General features: G+C 47.8%; 1 protein-coding gene across 2 annotated transcripts in view; it reads left to right on the forward strand.

The window, feature by feature from the left end:
• The window catches only part of PLEKHA8 (pleckstrin homology domain containing A8), a 141,015-nt gene that overhangs the window by 92,679 nt on the left and 31,174 nt on the right, over window positions 1-17,162 (forward strand). For both annotated transcript variants that reach the window (XM_085630416.1, XM_085630417.1), the window contains exons 11-12: window positions 15,619-15,749; window positions 16,435-16,505. In XM_085630416.1, coding sequence (XP_085486542.1) covers window positions 15,619-15,749; window positions 16,435-16,505 — 202 coding nt within the window. The remainder of the gene's footprint in view (window positions 1-15,618; window positions 15,750-16,434; window positions 16,506-17,162) is intronic.

Below are 17,162 nucleotides of genomic sequence, written 5' to 3' on the forward strand. Positions count from 1 at the left end.
GAAAATTGATATAAAATGAAAATTGAACTGGGAAAGATCTTTATCCCCTGGCTTATTTTTCTTTTTATGTTTTATAATTTAAGTATTGTAAAGGGACAGCTTGCACAAAAATTGATTGAGCGATAAATATGATCTCATCCTTGATATGTTTCATACAGTCCAAAGGTTGTCTGTGCAGTAAGCATAGCAGAAAGGTCATACAACATTAAAACATTATATATCGCCTCATTTGCAGATTATATTCACATTGGAAGAACCAAATCAGACACTGAACACCCGCACTCGGGTAGACATGCGCTGGAGTGACTCCCTGAAGGAACACATTGAGCACCCACTCACGCGCACTCAGGTAGACATGCGCTGGAGTGACTCCCTGAAGGAACACATTGAGCACCCACACGTGCGCACTCAGGTAGACATGCGCTGGAGTGACTCCCTGAAGGAACACATTGAGCACCCACACGTGCGCACTCAGGTAGACATGCGCTGGAGTGACTCCATGAAGGAACACATTGAGCACCCAGACACGCGCACTCAGGTAGACATGCGCTGGAGTGACTCCCTGAAGGAACACATTGAGCACCCACACGAGCGCACTCAGGTAGACATGCGCTGGAGTGACTCCATGAAGGAACACATTGAGCACCCACACACGCGCACCCAGGTAGACATGCGCTGGAGTGACTACATGAAGGAGCACATTGAGCACCCACACACGCGCACTCAGGTAGACATGTGCTGGAGTGACTCCCTGAAGGAACACATTGAGCACCCACACACGCACACTCAGGTAGACATGCGCTGGAGTGACTCCCTGAAGGAACACATTGAGCACCCACTCACACGCACTCGGGTAGACATGCGCTGGAGTGACTCCCTGAAGGAACACATTGAGCACCCACACACGCGCACTCAGGTAGACATGCACTGGAGTGACTCCATGAAGGAACACATTGAGCACCCACACACGCGCACCCAGGTAGACATGCGCTGGAGTGACTCCATGAAGGAACAAATTGAGGACCCACACACACGCACCCAGGTAGACATGCGCTGGAGTGACTCCATGAAGGAACACATTGAGCACCCACTCACGCGCACTCAGGTAGACATGCGCTGGAGTGACTCCCTGAAGGAACACATTGAGCACCCACACACGTGCACTCAGGTAGGCATGCGCTGGAGTGACTCCCTGAAGGAACACATTGAGCACCCACACACGCGCACTCAGGTAGGCATGCGCTGGAGTGACTCCCTGAAGGAACACATTGAGCACCCACACACGCGCACTCAGGTAGGCATGCGCTGGAGTGACTCCCTGAAGGAACACATTGAGCACCCACACACGCGCACTCAGGTAGACATGCACTGGAGTGACTCCATGAAGGAACACATTGAGCACCCACTCACGCGCACTCAGGTAGACATGCGCTGGAGTGACTCCCTGAAGGAACACATTGAGCACCCACACGTGCGCACTCAGGTAGACATGCGCTGGAGTGACTCCATGAAGGAACACATTGAGCACCCAGACACGCGCACTCAGGTAGACATGCGCTGGAGTGACTCCCTGAAGGAACACATTGAGCACCCACACGAGCGCACTCAGGTAGACATGCGCTGGAGTGACTCCATGAAGGAACACATTGAGCACCCACACACGCGCACCCAGGTAGACATGCGCTGGAGTGACTACATGAAGGAGCACATTGAGCACCCACACACGCGCACTCAGGTAGACATGTGCTGGAGTGACTCCCTGAAGGAACACATTGAGCACCCACACACGCACACTCAGGTAGACATGCGCTGGAGTGACTCCCTGAAGGAACACATTGAGCACCCACTCACACGCACTCGGGTAGACATGCGCTGGAGTGACTCCCTGAAGGAACACATTGAGCACCCACACACGCGCACTCAGGTAGACATGCACTGGAGTGACTCCATGAAGGAACACATTGAGCACCCACACACGCGCACCCAGGTAGACATGCGCTGGAGTGACTCCATGAAGGAACAAATTGAGGACCCACACACACGCACCCAGGTAGACATGCGCTGGAGTGACTCCATGAAGGAACACATTGAGCACCCACTCACGCGCACTCAGGTAGACATGCGCTGGAGTGACTCCCTGAAGGAACACATTGAGCACCCACACACGTGCACTCAGGTAGACATGCGCTGGAGTGACTCCCTGAAGGAACACATTGAGCACCCACACACGCGCACCCAGGTAGACATGCGCTGGAGTGACTCCCTGAAGGAACACATTGAGCACCCACACACGCGCACTCAGGTAGACATGCACTGGAGTGACTCCATGAAGGAACGCATTGAGCACCCACACACGCGCACTCGGGTAGACATGCGCTGGAGTGACTCCCTGAAGGAACACATTGAGCACCCACACACGCGCACTCAGGTAGGCATGCGCTGGAGTGACTCCATGAAGGAACACATTGAGCACCCACACACATGCACTCAGGTAGACATGCGCTGGAGTGACTCCCTTAAGAAGCAAAGAGAATTCATATTTTAGTCATATAAGGCTTCAGATTCTTCTCAAATGGGAATAGATTTCCTTCGATAATTTCTGCTCTTGATCAGGCTTTCTTCTAGTCTCCCAAGTTTACAAAGACCCAGAACTCGGTCATCTTCAGAAGGAAGTCTTGCCGAGCCTTCCCTCTTCCCTCTTTTACCCTTGAGTAAAGCACAAAGGGTGAATTCTGTTTGCTGCTCCTCCAGATTAAGAACATGTGCATCATAATGTAATAAAATCAGAAATTACATGTTTTGGGTCTGATGCCAACAATGTAGAATATCCTCCAAAAAATGTAAGACCAATGTGATTTTAGTCTGGCACCGGTACCTTTTCACAATTCTATGAATTATATTTTTTCAGCCGTGTAGGTCTTATTTATGCAAACCATAGAATGAAGTTGACCTAAGTAGGCTGAGGGGCAAACTGGCAGGTCTAGACCCCCCATATGAGTCAGGGAGGTGGTGTGGAAGGACACTTGGGTACCCTATCTCGTGCCCATTGACTGTGTAGTTCTAACCATAGTCCTAGACCACACTTTTTCTCCTGGACTACAGACCGTCCTTTTGGCAACAGTAAGAGTTACTGGTCATGTCTGCTTTTGATCCGGCAGGGCCTGGTCAGGACAGTCCAGCCCTACCCCCAGTCTGTTGAAATCCTTTTTTCATCAACCCTTTGGCACTCGACCAAAGGTGAAGGAGGTGGGACAGGATTGTAATTGGGTGTCTGGAATGCAGCTGGACTTCTCTAGTTCTGTCCCATACATCCGGGGCTAATAAGTTTGAAGACCCACCCTTTCCTTCCAGTCCGCCTGTTTATTTTGAGCTGGAAGGAAGAATGGTTAACTGGGATCCAGCACGGTTACAAAACATTGTCTAAACAAACCAATAGCTCTCGTAGGCTAAACCTATTGTCTTTGCCTATGCTTGATATAAACTGCTTTCTACTGAAGCTTTGCAGCTTTTTGACCCCTGGAAGAAGTTATCAACTTTATAAAGATGAAAGGTTGAATTGATCTGCCGAGATTTGAACCCCTGGCCCATATTGCTGCTGAAAAGACCCATTATCCACTTAAATGACCGAATCTAACATAGAAAATGTACCTAGGCTTTACATTTCTAATTTGTGTGTGAACATTACAGAGGCAGAGTGAAACCAAACTGTTTAAGCAAAAGCACTTAAAATCCTGCATATGGACCCGAGGCCCTTCTTGTCCTGCAGAGCTTATTAAAGGGAATGAGCTTCTCCTACTCTCTCCTTTCTCACTCCAGGAGAACCACAAATGCAATGTCTTTTACGGTGGCTCCCCTCAACATAACTAAAATATTTGTACCATTCAGAACCCCAGCTCTCTCAGCCTACCAAAAGAAACCTTACAAACACAAAGTAAAAGAGTAATATTCAATTTTGTCCAGTAAATGTCCTGTATTTGTAAAGCGCAAACAATTACCCGAAGGTGTCAAGTCACTGGAGGCCGTCTGGAAGATTAAGCAAGCTATTGCCCAGAGTCACATGGTGCTGGGCTGATATGCCGCCGGGGATCGAACCGTGAGCCCCCGGGTTCTGGAGTCAGTCGTCCTGGCCGTGGCGCCACACCTCTTCCACTTTTACCTACAGTGGGTGCAGAGAAGCAGGTCTAGTAAGACTTCGCTTTCTTCTGCCTCCAGCAGTGGTTAGTTGGTGCTGGTGGCTTCCAGGTCTTTTTTCTGAGAGCTAGGACTCTTTGCGTCCTATCAGCTTTTCTGACCTGATAATGAAGATCGGGTAGTCTGCAGCATGTCCTGACCATGCTACTCACCAGGGACTGGGTATGTCCTCCTCTGTCTTAGTCTTCGGCATTACTGCTGTTTCCTGTCTGTACATTGCAGACGTACAAGTGAACAGTGTCATCTTAAGAATTTTGTGGGCATCATGCAAGAAATATTTTAAGAGCTCCTGTTCGGAACAGCTTTGAATTTTATCACCCATTTTCTGCTAATTCAAGCCCTGTGAAGATAAACCGTTTAGAATTCCGTATTGAGATAAAGAGAAACCTCACTTTCCCATGGGCCCCTTAAAAGGCAGGGGCCCTGGGCAATTGCCCTTTTGCCAATGTCTTAAACGTCCCTGCAAGCGAGCCCAGTCACTTTGAGGTAATCACCCTTAATACATAAGGCAACAACTATGACCTAACTGGAAGTTTAAGCAGTATGCTGCATGTAGAGTGGCCTGTGTACTTCGGGGGTGAGGGGGTGGGAATCTTACATGCTGGTCAGTCAGGTATGTAATCGCAGAGGCCGCCCCCGAAGGGGGCCTCGAGGGCCGGCGCCATAACCGACGCAGAGCCCTGGACAGAACCGGTTTGTAGCGCAATGATGCGCCCAAGAGCAGGAAAGCTCCCGCCCACCCCCCTGCGGCTGCCAGAGAGGTGCCGTCCCCCCCCCCGGCCAATGGGGGCCCAAGTGCGATACAAACTCCCCAATAGGGGGAAACCACGAACAGGGCGGGAAAGCGCTGGGGGGGGGGGATATAAGCGCTGCTCCCCCAGGTAAGCTCCTATCTTTTCGAGCGGGGGAGCAGCATCGGCGAGTAAGTTTTTGTTTGGAGTACCTATTGGAAGATCGTGAGGAGAAGCCCTGTCCAGAACCAAGCCCGTCGGGTGACCGCGGTGCTGCAGAGGACACCCAGGTACCCACCCCGGTGCCCTTAGTGGGGGCCTCGCCGTCCGTCGCCCAGGAACAGCCTTCTGCATTCCCGCTCCCATCCTCGAGTCGGCGGCTTCAAAAGGACAACCGGGTGCCTATCCCGGCGTCCTGGAACAAGCGGAGCATTTTCCATCTGCCACCTACATTCCCGCTCCCATTCCCTGAGGGCATCGGGACCTTGTGGAAGCGTCGCTGCATGCCAGGCAAGTCCCCGTCTGTGTGTTCTGCGGTGAGGATCGCCCGCCGCTGCTGGCAACGAAGAAAGGAAGCAGATTGAGTGCGGATGACCAAAAGCCGCTGGCGGGTCTGAGGCAAGTGTCGGATCAAAAGCCGCTGGCGGGTCTGAGGCAAGTGTCTGGATCAAAAGCCGCTGGCGGGTCTGAGGCAAGTGTCGGGATCAAAAGCCGCTGGCGGGTCTGAGGCAAGTGTCGGGATCAAAAGCCGCTGGCGGGTCTGAGGCAAGTGTCGGGATCAAAAGCCGCTGGCGGGTCTGAGGAAAGTGTCGGATCAAAAGCCGCTGGCGGATCTGAGGCAAGTGTCGGATCAAAAGCCGCTGGCGGGTCTGAGGCAAGTGTCGGATCAAAAGCCGCTGGCTAGTCTGAGGCAAGTGTTGGGATCACAAGCCGCTGCGGGTCTGAGGCAAGTGTCTGGATCAAAAGCCGCTGGCGGGTCTGAGGCACGTGTCGGATCAAAAGCCGCTGGCGGGTCTGAGGCAAGTGTCGGATCAAAAGCCGCTGGCGGGTCTGAGGCAAGTGTCGGGATCAAAAGCCACTGGCGGGTCTGAGGCAAGTGTCGGGATCAAAAGCCGCTGCCGCATCTTGTCTATGGGTGACTTGTAAAACCTTATCGGGTGACAAGCATTGGCGGAAAAGCAAGTGTTTCTGGTAGCAGAAGGCACACGCTGCCACAGTAGCTCGGGCACTGAGCTTGAATATTCGCATCAAATTAGGGAGCAAGTACGGAGCATGATACATAGCGTCATATTGCTAAACGTGGATACGCAATTTTACACTGGAACAATTGGCAGTAGTGTAGTCAGAGCTTGCAACGCTACTTAGAGCGCTTGCTCTAAGAATAAAGGATTTCCATTAACGACGAGGGCAGATTTAGATACTAAAGCTCTAAGTGTTATGCTTTGACTAAATGGCTGTGGAAAATAATTATTTGTCCTATGCATATATTTCCCTATAAATAAAATGGGAGACCTTGGAATTAAAGGATGCGATCTCACAAGCTGTCCATTAACGCAAAATCCTTAATCCTGGACAGCGAGGTTTGAGAAAGTTGAAGCAGGAACTGGAGCACACAAAAGTAACTAGACTCCAAAAACGGAGAAAACATGGGCGAACATTAGAGACAGGTCAGCCCAAATATTGTCGGCTGAGAAGGCTAGCAGCCCCCCCGCGCACAAAGCCAGAACTTCCATAGCACGCAGGGCCCGATCCGTAATATAAAGAAGGTGCGGTGGACAGTGCGACTCGGATGTGAGGACCAGACCACATTTTAAGGATAACAAGTCAGTTATGGATCGTGGCGAATTGGGTCACTGAAGCCAGGCCTGTGGAATGCATAACTGTCAGCTTACAGTCTATGACACGACGACAGATTACTACAAATGGCGTAAAGTAATGTGCTACCAAATAATTAGCCTGGCTGTTAAAGGATTAAAGTAATACTAATGTTCAGTTACAAGAGGCTTTTCCACCAGAAATGGGGGGCCAGGAGTGGTCGCCCCAGGGCGGGAGCGAACCCCCCCCCCCCCCCCCCCCATTCCAGGGGACGAGCTGACAAGGCGAAGGTGGGGATAGATAAAGGGCAACAGGCCCAGATCGGCGCATACCCCCCCTTCCTCGCAGGATAGAAGCGGAAGGAACGCATGAAACGTAGGAAAGGAAGGAATTACTAAAGGTAGAGGGAAGGCTCTTACCACACAGGTCATTGGGATGGCACAAGGCAGGGGCACGGAGGGAGCCAAGGGCGGCCTGCCACCATGGAAAGAGTAGAGGCGATGCTCCCGCAGGCCCCTCGGGATTCCTCGCGGATGAGGTACCGAGGGAGCAAAATGGAACGACTCAGCCTCATGAAAGTTAAAGAGAGTGGATACTCAAGCCGGGCTTTGGGAGACCACACAGCAGGGACCCCAGGGAGCAGGGAGGGCCCACGTACGGGCAGGGCAAGCGGGACGGCACTGGCAGCCCGGGCAGGTCCCGAATCGAAGCGGTAGCTAGTTGAAGCCTGACCCGTGCACAGAGGCCCTGGAAGGTGCCTCCTCCCATCCCCTGTAACTTCAGGAGTTTGGGTCCACGCAGCAATGGAAAGGAAATTGCAAAAACAAGGAAGTATATTTGCAGGGATATTAAGAGAGCAATAGGTTAACCAAGATTGTGCAGAGGTATAAGCATGTTCTATGACAGGCACAGGCTCATCCACATGGGCTGCCCTGAGTTCTATGCGCAAGATGGCGTGCACCTGTTTGAGGAAGGCATGGGAGGCTACTGTAACAACCTGTGGGGTGCCATGGCTTTAGCAGGTTGCAGATGTAATGGCCTAAGAAGGAAGAAAGGGGGAGTCGCAGGAAGATGTAAGCCTCCCCGACAGCGTGGCGAGGAACTACAGGGATAATGGTTGGTACGGAGGCACACCGGAGTGTGGTGTGCCGGAAAAGGACCACTCACCTTGGGATGCCTCACGGCTAGGTGAGTTGGCCTAAGGGCGGTGTGTAGGACCCCTCACTTTGGGATGCCTTACGGCTGGGTGAGTTGGCCTACCACAAGGGGGTAGCAAACGGAGACGGTGCTCGCTGCCCAGCCCCCGCCGGATGGCAGGGCACAACAAGAGTCAGACAAGGTAGCGAGTTGTGGCCTAGCTCCGGGACAAAAACTACACCCCCTGCGTAAAGAGAGGGCAAACCCAACCAAACGAAGCAACGACCCAGTGGGGCCAAGAGACCATACAAGCCTGCAAATAACCTATCCAACGAACTGTCAGTCTAATCTGCTATTGGGGAATGTACATGTGAATTATGGCAAATGTAATGTATAATGAGATGCAAATGAGGCATGACGCCAATATGACAGTTCACCAATGATGCCTTATGGCATGATACGCAAGGTATGCAACATATATATGTGTATTCCCTTACGTGAAGCTGACCCATTCTGCACCATCCTGATGGCTGAATGCAGCCATTGGAAATAAATAAAGGTGAGAGGGGTCGCTCGAGGTCCGCCCCCAGATTGTGATACTAGTGTCTAGCATCGCTTTGTAGATCCAGCAAGCTGTTTGGGGCCTGTCACACTGCCCAGAAGCTGGTCCCTCACACTGCTTTGTAGGGAGTGGGGGCTGTTGGGCTGGGCGGCCACACTGTCCAAGCGGCTTGGTTAGATAACTGATGAAGGGGCAGTCAATCCCACTGCTGGTGGAGGGCGATCAGTCACACTGCACAGGGGCCCCCGGGCCTGTCACATTGACCAGTGGGGTCCCTGGGTCTCTCACGCTGCCTAGGGGGTCCCAAGGTCTGTCCCTGCAGAAGGGGGAAGGCTGGGGTGGGGATATATCACAATGCCTGAAGTGGAATCCCAGGCGGAGAGGGGAGTCTGTCACATTGCTCAAGGTTCGGGTCAGTGTCCATGCCAAAACACCAGAAACAGTGTCTCTTCCTTGTGGGCCAGGTCAATGTCATTGCCCAGGGGACGGGATTAGTATCACTTCCCTCGGGTGGCTGAGTCTGTAACTCACACTGCTTCGGGGGGAAGGAGGACCTGTGTCTGTCGCACTGGGGTGCTGGAGGTGAGATTACCTTGCAGTAGTTCAAAAGGAGAAAGCACAATAAAGAGGTCTTTAAAACTTGCTTGTTTGCTGTGTGTTCAAAAACAGTGGTCAAGTGTCCTACAATGTATACAAAAAAACCAATGCTTATTCAACAGGGATATTTGTGGGTACTTTTTTAGGTCTCGGTTCTAGACAGCACCCATGCCTGGTCTCGAACCGAGACATGCTGTATCCACATCGTGGGCTTACAACCCGCGCATCGGCTTTCCATTTGCCTGCACCATTGTCACCCCATTTTTTGTACTGACCATTTGTGAAGGGCATGCATACATCATGCCTCTTCGGGTGTTTAGCCCTCCCCGAACGCACCACTCAACCACTTTAGACCTACACAATGGGCATTTTTATTCATTTTTTTTCGGGGGGGATTAGCGCTGATTTTATTATTTTATAAATCCTGTGCCTATCTACAATAAACAAACTGTTTTGAATATATTGCTGCTTGTTTCCATGATGCGCTCTCGTGGGAGAAGTCCCCTGCGATCCTCACCGAAGCCAAGGTGTGTCCATCTTAGGTAAGGATACCTCTCTTAGAAAATAAAATATCATTTGAAACAAAAGAAATCCTTGGAATTAGATCTGAGCAGATGAAGTATCACATTGTTTTTAGAAGTATTTAAAACACACCCACACAGCCCAATATGCAAAGAAACCACACAAGGATAGAATGAGCATATGCGTCTGAAAGTTGCATTAAAGCATTGTTGTTTTCGTATCTCTGGGGACAGCTTTTATTGTGCACCTTCTCCAGTGTGTTCACTGCAACAGTCTTTGTTAGGTTGCGTGTGGCATATCCATAGAGGAGAAGAGATACTTCAATGGGGCCTCTATTCCTTTATTTAGGGAATGCTGGCAGTGACCAGCTGCAGGCTTCTGATCATTTCCAGTGCCCTCGTCCTTTAAAGGGGAAGCTATTTGCAAGTCACGCCTCAATGGTATTTCACCTGTAATGTGACAACGGGCATTGCCATTTCGTCCGCAAGGTATTATACTTTTAATGAGACAACATTCACTGTGTTGTACTGTATCGAGAGACTGCTGTAGAGGGCTACTCAAGTATACTCAATATGATGGCTTGCACTTCAGTTTGTGGTCAGAATGTTTCAATTTGTGTTTACCTGAGCCACGGTCTCTGCAGGCTACACAGGTCCTGCCCACAAATAGGGGCGCCGAGGTCGTCGGTAAGAAGCGTAGTTTGCCTTTCTGCGAAAGGACCGACCCTCAACGTTTCAAACACCGGTAGCGCAGAAAGAAATTTTCACATTGCATGGCCTGTGGCCATTTTAAATGTACGTTTGCCTACCAGTGTCCAAAGACACCTAGCGGAGGTTGTGAAAAGCGAGCCAGTCACCTTTATCCCATTGGCAGCTGAAGACTTTATTAACACGTACCAAGACGGGATATTTGAATCCGTCTTTCCCGTCGCCCCTGAGTGGAATTTAGATTCCTGGCAGCAGTGGTGCTTGTGCTCGGACAGTGAGAGGAGAAGCACGGAGGCTGCTTCTTTAAGCTCGGAGGGGAAGGCTGGCCTCCCAGCGGGGTACCACAGCATGCTGTGGCTCCTCCCTGTAAAGCTGGGCAGGCTGTACTGGTTACTGAAGCTGGCACTGCTGGTGGCTGTGCTACTCATCATGTAACTCAACACACACTCGCTACTAGCCTCTTTTCAGCAGAATGAGGTGCCGACTTTCGCTTCCTTATGCTCAACAATTGCCCTGCGTGGTTTGGCACCAGTTGGTGCCGCAGGTTCCTCAACTGACAGCTTATGTTCGAGTCCTGGGGCCGGGTACGCACGCTCGTCCTCTTCCATTCACACTTCAGTGTAAACTGTAATACTCATTACTACTGAGTAATCCTTCGTCCCCAGCTACCACAGAAGTCAGTAATTCAAAAACTTTCTGCACCTGTCCTCTATAGGCTTCTTATCTCGTATCCATCATAATACGATACACCATGTTCTTTCTGTCTATTAATGTCCAGGCAGCTCTTCTCAGCTGTTGTGTAGCGAGTGGTAGCTTCTCACTTCCCTCCCTGAACACATGCATATAAAGGTTGACACAGCAGCATTTATGGTCATACCAGTGTGCTCGATGGTACATTTTTAGGTCTTTGTTCTAGGTGGCCCGCATGCACTGTCTCGAAAAGAGACATGCTGTATCTACTTCGTGGGCTTACAGCCCGCCCATAGGCTTCCCATTTGCTGGCACCATTGTCGCTCCATTTGTTGTTCTTCCCATCTGTGAAGGGCATGCATACCTCTTTTGAACCCTTTGTGTCCGGAGCAGTGTGTAGAAACTTGTGTCTAAAAAAACATTCACATTGACAACGCCAGAAGCTCAGAGCTCGGCCATTGCCGAGACATAATGGCATTGCCAATGCTTGTCTTTCCTTGATGGCAGAGTGAGGGCATTTTGTAATCAAACCAAGTGAGAATCTTACAAAATAAGGCTTGGTTTGAGGTCCAAAACAAAGTCGAGGTGCCCACTAAGATTTTCTGTCCGAATCTTTCATTCTTGTGGAGAACAAAGTCTGGCTAACGCGTGTTTCTTGACATCAAGGTCGCTTCTTCAGGACCAGTACATTACCTAAAGCTCTAATAGCCACATAATCATGTCATTTCTTATCCTTTGTTTAGGTTCAAGTGAATACATCAAGAATTAGTGCCTCCATGTTCCCCTTTCCGTCATTAGATGCAAGTGACAATTTTGCTGGGGTACAAGAAGTATGAAAAGAAATGTTGAAATATGTAAACTGTTTTCTAAGACACATCAAAGTTTAAATACTTGTAAATGATCTTCACAGATATTTCAGAATAGATGAGCAGCAGCGAAACAATTTCAAATGAGCCTCATTTGTTTTTTTTTTTAATTCTGAAGTGTCATCAAAACAAAGTTTTTAATAGAATCATTCAAAAAAAGCCAAGACACTTTACTTGTGTAATGCACAAATGATAACTATGCACAGAACACATTGTTTACACATTGTCATTTCTGAGTCACATAGGTTTAGCAGGAAAGCAGCGCAACTGATTCTGCATTCATCGTTAGAGGCCTTCTTGTGCAGTCCTTTTGAATTGAAAATTGGCTCTCTTGTAAAGGCAGTGCCCTAACACACCCAACTTTAGTCATATTTGAGACTCTGCTCCAAAATGTACCACTGGACAGACTGCAACTTTTCGTGATTTTGTGTTTCTCAAAGTATACGCTCTATTAGCGGGGAAGCCTGATCCACCTCCCCCGTGATTTTCCTGACATTTGTTGCAAAAAAAGAGAGAAACCTTGCAGTCTGTGGAAACAATGCAAACATGAAGGAAATGCGCTATAAAGCGGTCAGCACATTCTCTTTGTTGACTCATCTTATGATTCTTGTTGAAAAAGACTTGAAAGAAACCATGATCATTATTGACCATTTGTTTTTATTGCAGCACCTTATTACACGTAATTTGTCATACAATGAAAAGTGCGTAGCATATTGTCATTACTGTTTATCATAAACCCATATTCATTGCAACAACTTTATATTACTTGCTGTGTAATTTCCATATTGTCAGCGGCAAGTTTACAAAGTGTTCACATAACACAGCCCAGCAATAAAAATCGCTGTGCTGCATTGCGTCAAAGGGAGAGAGCTGAGCAGTGCTCGCCTACCGTTCTGCTGACTACATGTGGCTCATTTGCTACACCTGTTCTCTGTGTAACGCTTGGATTTTTCACGACCCCATGACGTCACTGACATACCATTGATAGGAGCACCCCAACTCAAATTGTTCCAGTGCCCCAGCGTGGATACAAGTTCTACTAACTGAACATTGCAGCACACTGTCCCAAATTACTGCAATGAAAAGACCACGTGGTATATTCCCCACTGTCTGATAGAGATGGGAGGATGGATAGGTAATCTCCGAGGCAGGTAAGCTCTGGAACAGCATAGCGGGTAGCAGGACATAGCCGGGATTCTGAGAAACGCCAGGAGGGGTCATGAGACCGTCAATAAGGCTCTAGAGACCCCCAGCCAAGCTGAGGCAACAGTTGGGGGCACCTGGACAACAGTATTGGATAATGAGTTCCAGCTATAGGACAGTTCCAGCTATAGGACAGTTCCAGCTATAGGACAGTTCCAGCTGGACAGTTCCAGCTATAGGACAGTTCCAGCTATAGGACAGTTCCATATAGGACAGTTCCAGCTATAGGACAGTTCCATATAGGACAGTTCCAGCTATAGGACAGTTCCAGCTATAGGACAGTTCCAGCTATAGGACAGTTCCAGCTATAGGACAGTTCCAGCTATAGGACAGTTCTAGGCCTTTAACAGTTCGCTAGCCTTCTCAGCTTGCAGGTTGGTCTGATGCAGGGACAAACACACTGGCCATGCACAGTCTGTTTTAAGTTGTTATAAGTCTCAAGGTGGTTCAGTATAAATGTCAGCACACACAAACAATTGAAAGGTTATTGTATCTATAAAGCATATTATTGAAAAAGGAAAGGTGGCCACCAAGCAATCATATAAGTTCTAATATTGAAGAATGACTTTGTGCACACAAAATTAAGAGTCCACAGTGAATGATTACAATCGTTTGTCATTTAATTAAATCTTCAAGTTTCTAGTGTCTAGCCTTAATATCATAGTCATAAGTTGACCAGTAATCACAGTTACCATAGAGGCACTCAACCAGCAGCACAAAATATATATCTACTGCAGCCATCTTGACCTGTCTCCCAAATCATTTCGATTAGATACCAGTTATTGATATCTATATTTACTCAACACGTAAACAATATTGATCTCCATTTTTCCCACAAAAATCACATATGCAATATTACATTACCTTCACACCATTAAGACTTATTGATTCAAAAACCAAAGAATAACCCCGCAACCTGTTTGTATGCTGCGATGGTCATCTTAGAAGGTCTGATGATGTGTTCACATATATGGTCATCCCCTCCAAATACTTGTACAGTAGTAACCTACAGTGTATATTAAGTCGCCATTATTACAATAATCAATAACTTATCTCCACCCTATGATACTGAATAATCATAAATAACTGTCATATCACTTACTCCTGTCCTATCAAGTGAGAAAAAGCCAAAATGTCTGTAAATTAAGATTTGTAAAAACAAATTGTCTTCCAAATAATATGAAAAACTTAATTGCTGAATTGTTAAGTTGAAGATAAACAGAGAGGCTATCTGAAACCTGCCATATTATATAATACATAATTTTAGTCACCTAAAAAATATTGTCATTTGTGGTCCATATTCAACCCCGTTTCCACTGCATTCAATCTCGTGATCCACATTGTTTCAGTTCATGGTTACCACCTGTTGAGTCGTTTCTAGGACCCCCCAGGACCTGTGAGTTTTGGTTGACCTAAACTGAGGGCTTGGTATTCAGACAGACTCTGGACATTCCCACAGGATGAGTCAGCCGTTAGACCTGCTAGCTCTACGGTGCTTACCACCCCCCTGTGTTCTACAGTGGTGTGTGTAGTTTCTGGCAACCACTGAACATGACAACCCTGATTCCTCGGGTATCGTGGAAAACAATATGGTACATAGAATGACAATTGGAACGGTTTCAATAATTATTTATTTGTCAAGCTTCAGTCTAGTATGAAGCATATTCGCGGTAAATGCTAACTTTGGAAAGACTTAGAAATTTGAGTTAGTGGGGTTTTTAAATCCCCTGTATGTTCAAAGAGCCCTTTTTGATTAGGAAATACTTCCCTCTTAGAGATTCATGAGCTTATAAAGAAGCTCTGCCTTCATCCTCGTTTCTCTGTTTGATCATGGAACTCTTTGGTGACTTGTAATATCCTTATAATGTACACCAGAGAATATATCTATCTCTTGATCTGTTGGCTCCTGTCTACCATTTCCTCCTTTGCCTCTATGCTACTTATGTGTGCTCCCCTTATGATATGATCCCCCTCTCTGTTGTCTGCTGCAGAACCCAAGTCCGTCACAAGCTCATTCTTCTGAGGTCCATAAAATGAGTACGGTTGAGTTATAGTGCCACCTTTTGTGCATTGTTTTTGAGACCATAGGGGAATAACAGGAAATCAGTAAAACCTCTTATTAAACCCAGGATTTATCCAGGCTTTTGCCTGGACCCAGAAGTTAAGCCTAGTGAAGTCTGCCTTGCTTGTGGGAGAGAAGTCATGGGCACATATTGTCCCCCAACAGGCTGGCTTTGGTCATAAGGACTCAGTGGTTATTAAGGACACTTTTACTGCTCCTAGTTAGAAACCGTCTCTTTATGGTGAGCCTGGTAGTCCTGTCCAGCGCGTGTACTTGTGTGCTGCTGATGTATTCAACAAGATGCTTCATTCAGTGCTTGCTCTCTAGCCATGTACATACCCTCACAAAGTCTCAGAGACCGAGCTCACCTGATTTTACTAGCTCCTTTATATCAGCTTCTCGCTTCTGAGATTGACCCATCAAATCTACCTAAAATGGAGTGAATAATGGCACCAATCCCATTTGTAAATGCTTAGTATTCAGTTAATGTGCCCTGTTCCCTGTATGTGAAATGTTGTACTGTTGTTGTTCACAGAAAATCAACCAAAAATATATCACACAGAAGGAAGAGTTCCACACACTGCAGAGCATCGTGCTTCATGAGGTGACGAACAACGTGGCAGGGGTCAGGAACTCTGCCACGGAGGCCTTGCTGTGGCTGAAAAGGTAAAGAATTCCTTAGGCCGGGCGGGGATTGGTGGAGATCTGGGACTGAGCAAGGACAGCTTTCAACAGTACAGTGGACCATCTCCATCCACTGGGTCATCAAACACAACCATGGTGCTGTGGCATGGTATCGAAGGGATGACTGTGCAGTGGATGTGTGGCGGGAGAGGAGATTTAAACCTCTCTAACCAGACTGGGCATCTGTGCACATGGAGAGGATGCATAAGGTTTTGAGTAGGTCCAACCTTCCCCAGCAGAGCTCAACTAATATCCACCGTTTACAGAGAGTTCGGCAATTTCTCTTTTGGGATTGTCTGAAGAAGCCTGTACTAATCCCCTTTGCTGTCCAGTGCCCTATTACTTTGCAGTTTGGTCTGTGTGATACAAGTGCCCCATACATATACATAAATGCATACACACACTTATAAAGGGCAAGTGGGGTGATTTCAAAAATCTATTCCGACAGAGCTTGAGTACTTTTTACAGTGATGGCTCGAGGGAAGGCTTCAATTCACCCCCCTCACCCTCCAGCAGAGCATGGCTGCCTGACATGCCCCCTCTTGAGGACTTTGCTACCAGTAGTGACCCCTGCTCTGCTACAAATATATCACAGCCCACAGACTTTTTACACACCCGCTGCGCTTACAAACTTATCTCAACTATTGTGTTCCTTTCCCTACTACAGGGGCTTGAAATTTCTGAAGGAGTTCTTGACAGAAGTAAAGAACGGAGAAAAGAACATAGATACTGCGCTCAGTAAGTGAAAGTTTAGTCTTTTATTGTTGTTTTGTCAAATGTTAATATCCAAACATGCTAATTCTGTGATAATTTAGCGGGAACACTGCTTGTTTTACAGAGTTGTGCTTCTTGCAGAGACAGGACACGCTCCCCTTTGTTTTACAGATTGCCTGATGCTCCCCCATTTGTGTACATTTGGCCTACAGTTCTTGTAATTCTCATGCAGTGTTAGCTTTTTTATGTTTAAATCTTTTTTTATTATTTTGGGTAAACACCATTGTATATTCAACATGCTCACATTTGCCTTAAGCACTTCACAATTCTTTGAGGGTTATCTCTCTCCGTTACAATTCTATTTCCAGCTTTCCATGCGAATGCCCTCTCTCACAAGCAGTGCTCAATTTATATTGTGGTGCTAATCCAATCTCTTTAAAGCAAAACAACAATTGACAAATACTTCAAACTGCCACCCTTCCCCCCCACCAGTATTCTCTTTTCTTCCAATAATGATTTCTCTAGGGACCCTTGTGCTGTCCATTCTGAGTTCCCCCGGTGGTTGAGGATGCCCGATCTGACTCTGTTAGACGCAGCAAGCGAAGGTTTCTCGGGCATTTGATTTCATTGAACACCGTCATTAAGAGGGTGAGAAATGGTTTCCATACTTCTTTAAATCCG

This window comes from Triturus cristatus, chromosome 10 (assembly GCF_964204655.1).
Source record: "Triturus cristatus chromosome 10, aTriCri1.1, whole genome shotgun sequence".
Lineage (NCBI taxonomy): Eukaryota > Metazoa > Chordata > Amphibia > Caudata > Salamandridae > Triturus > Triturus cristatus.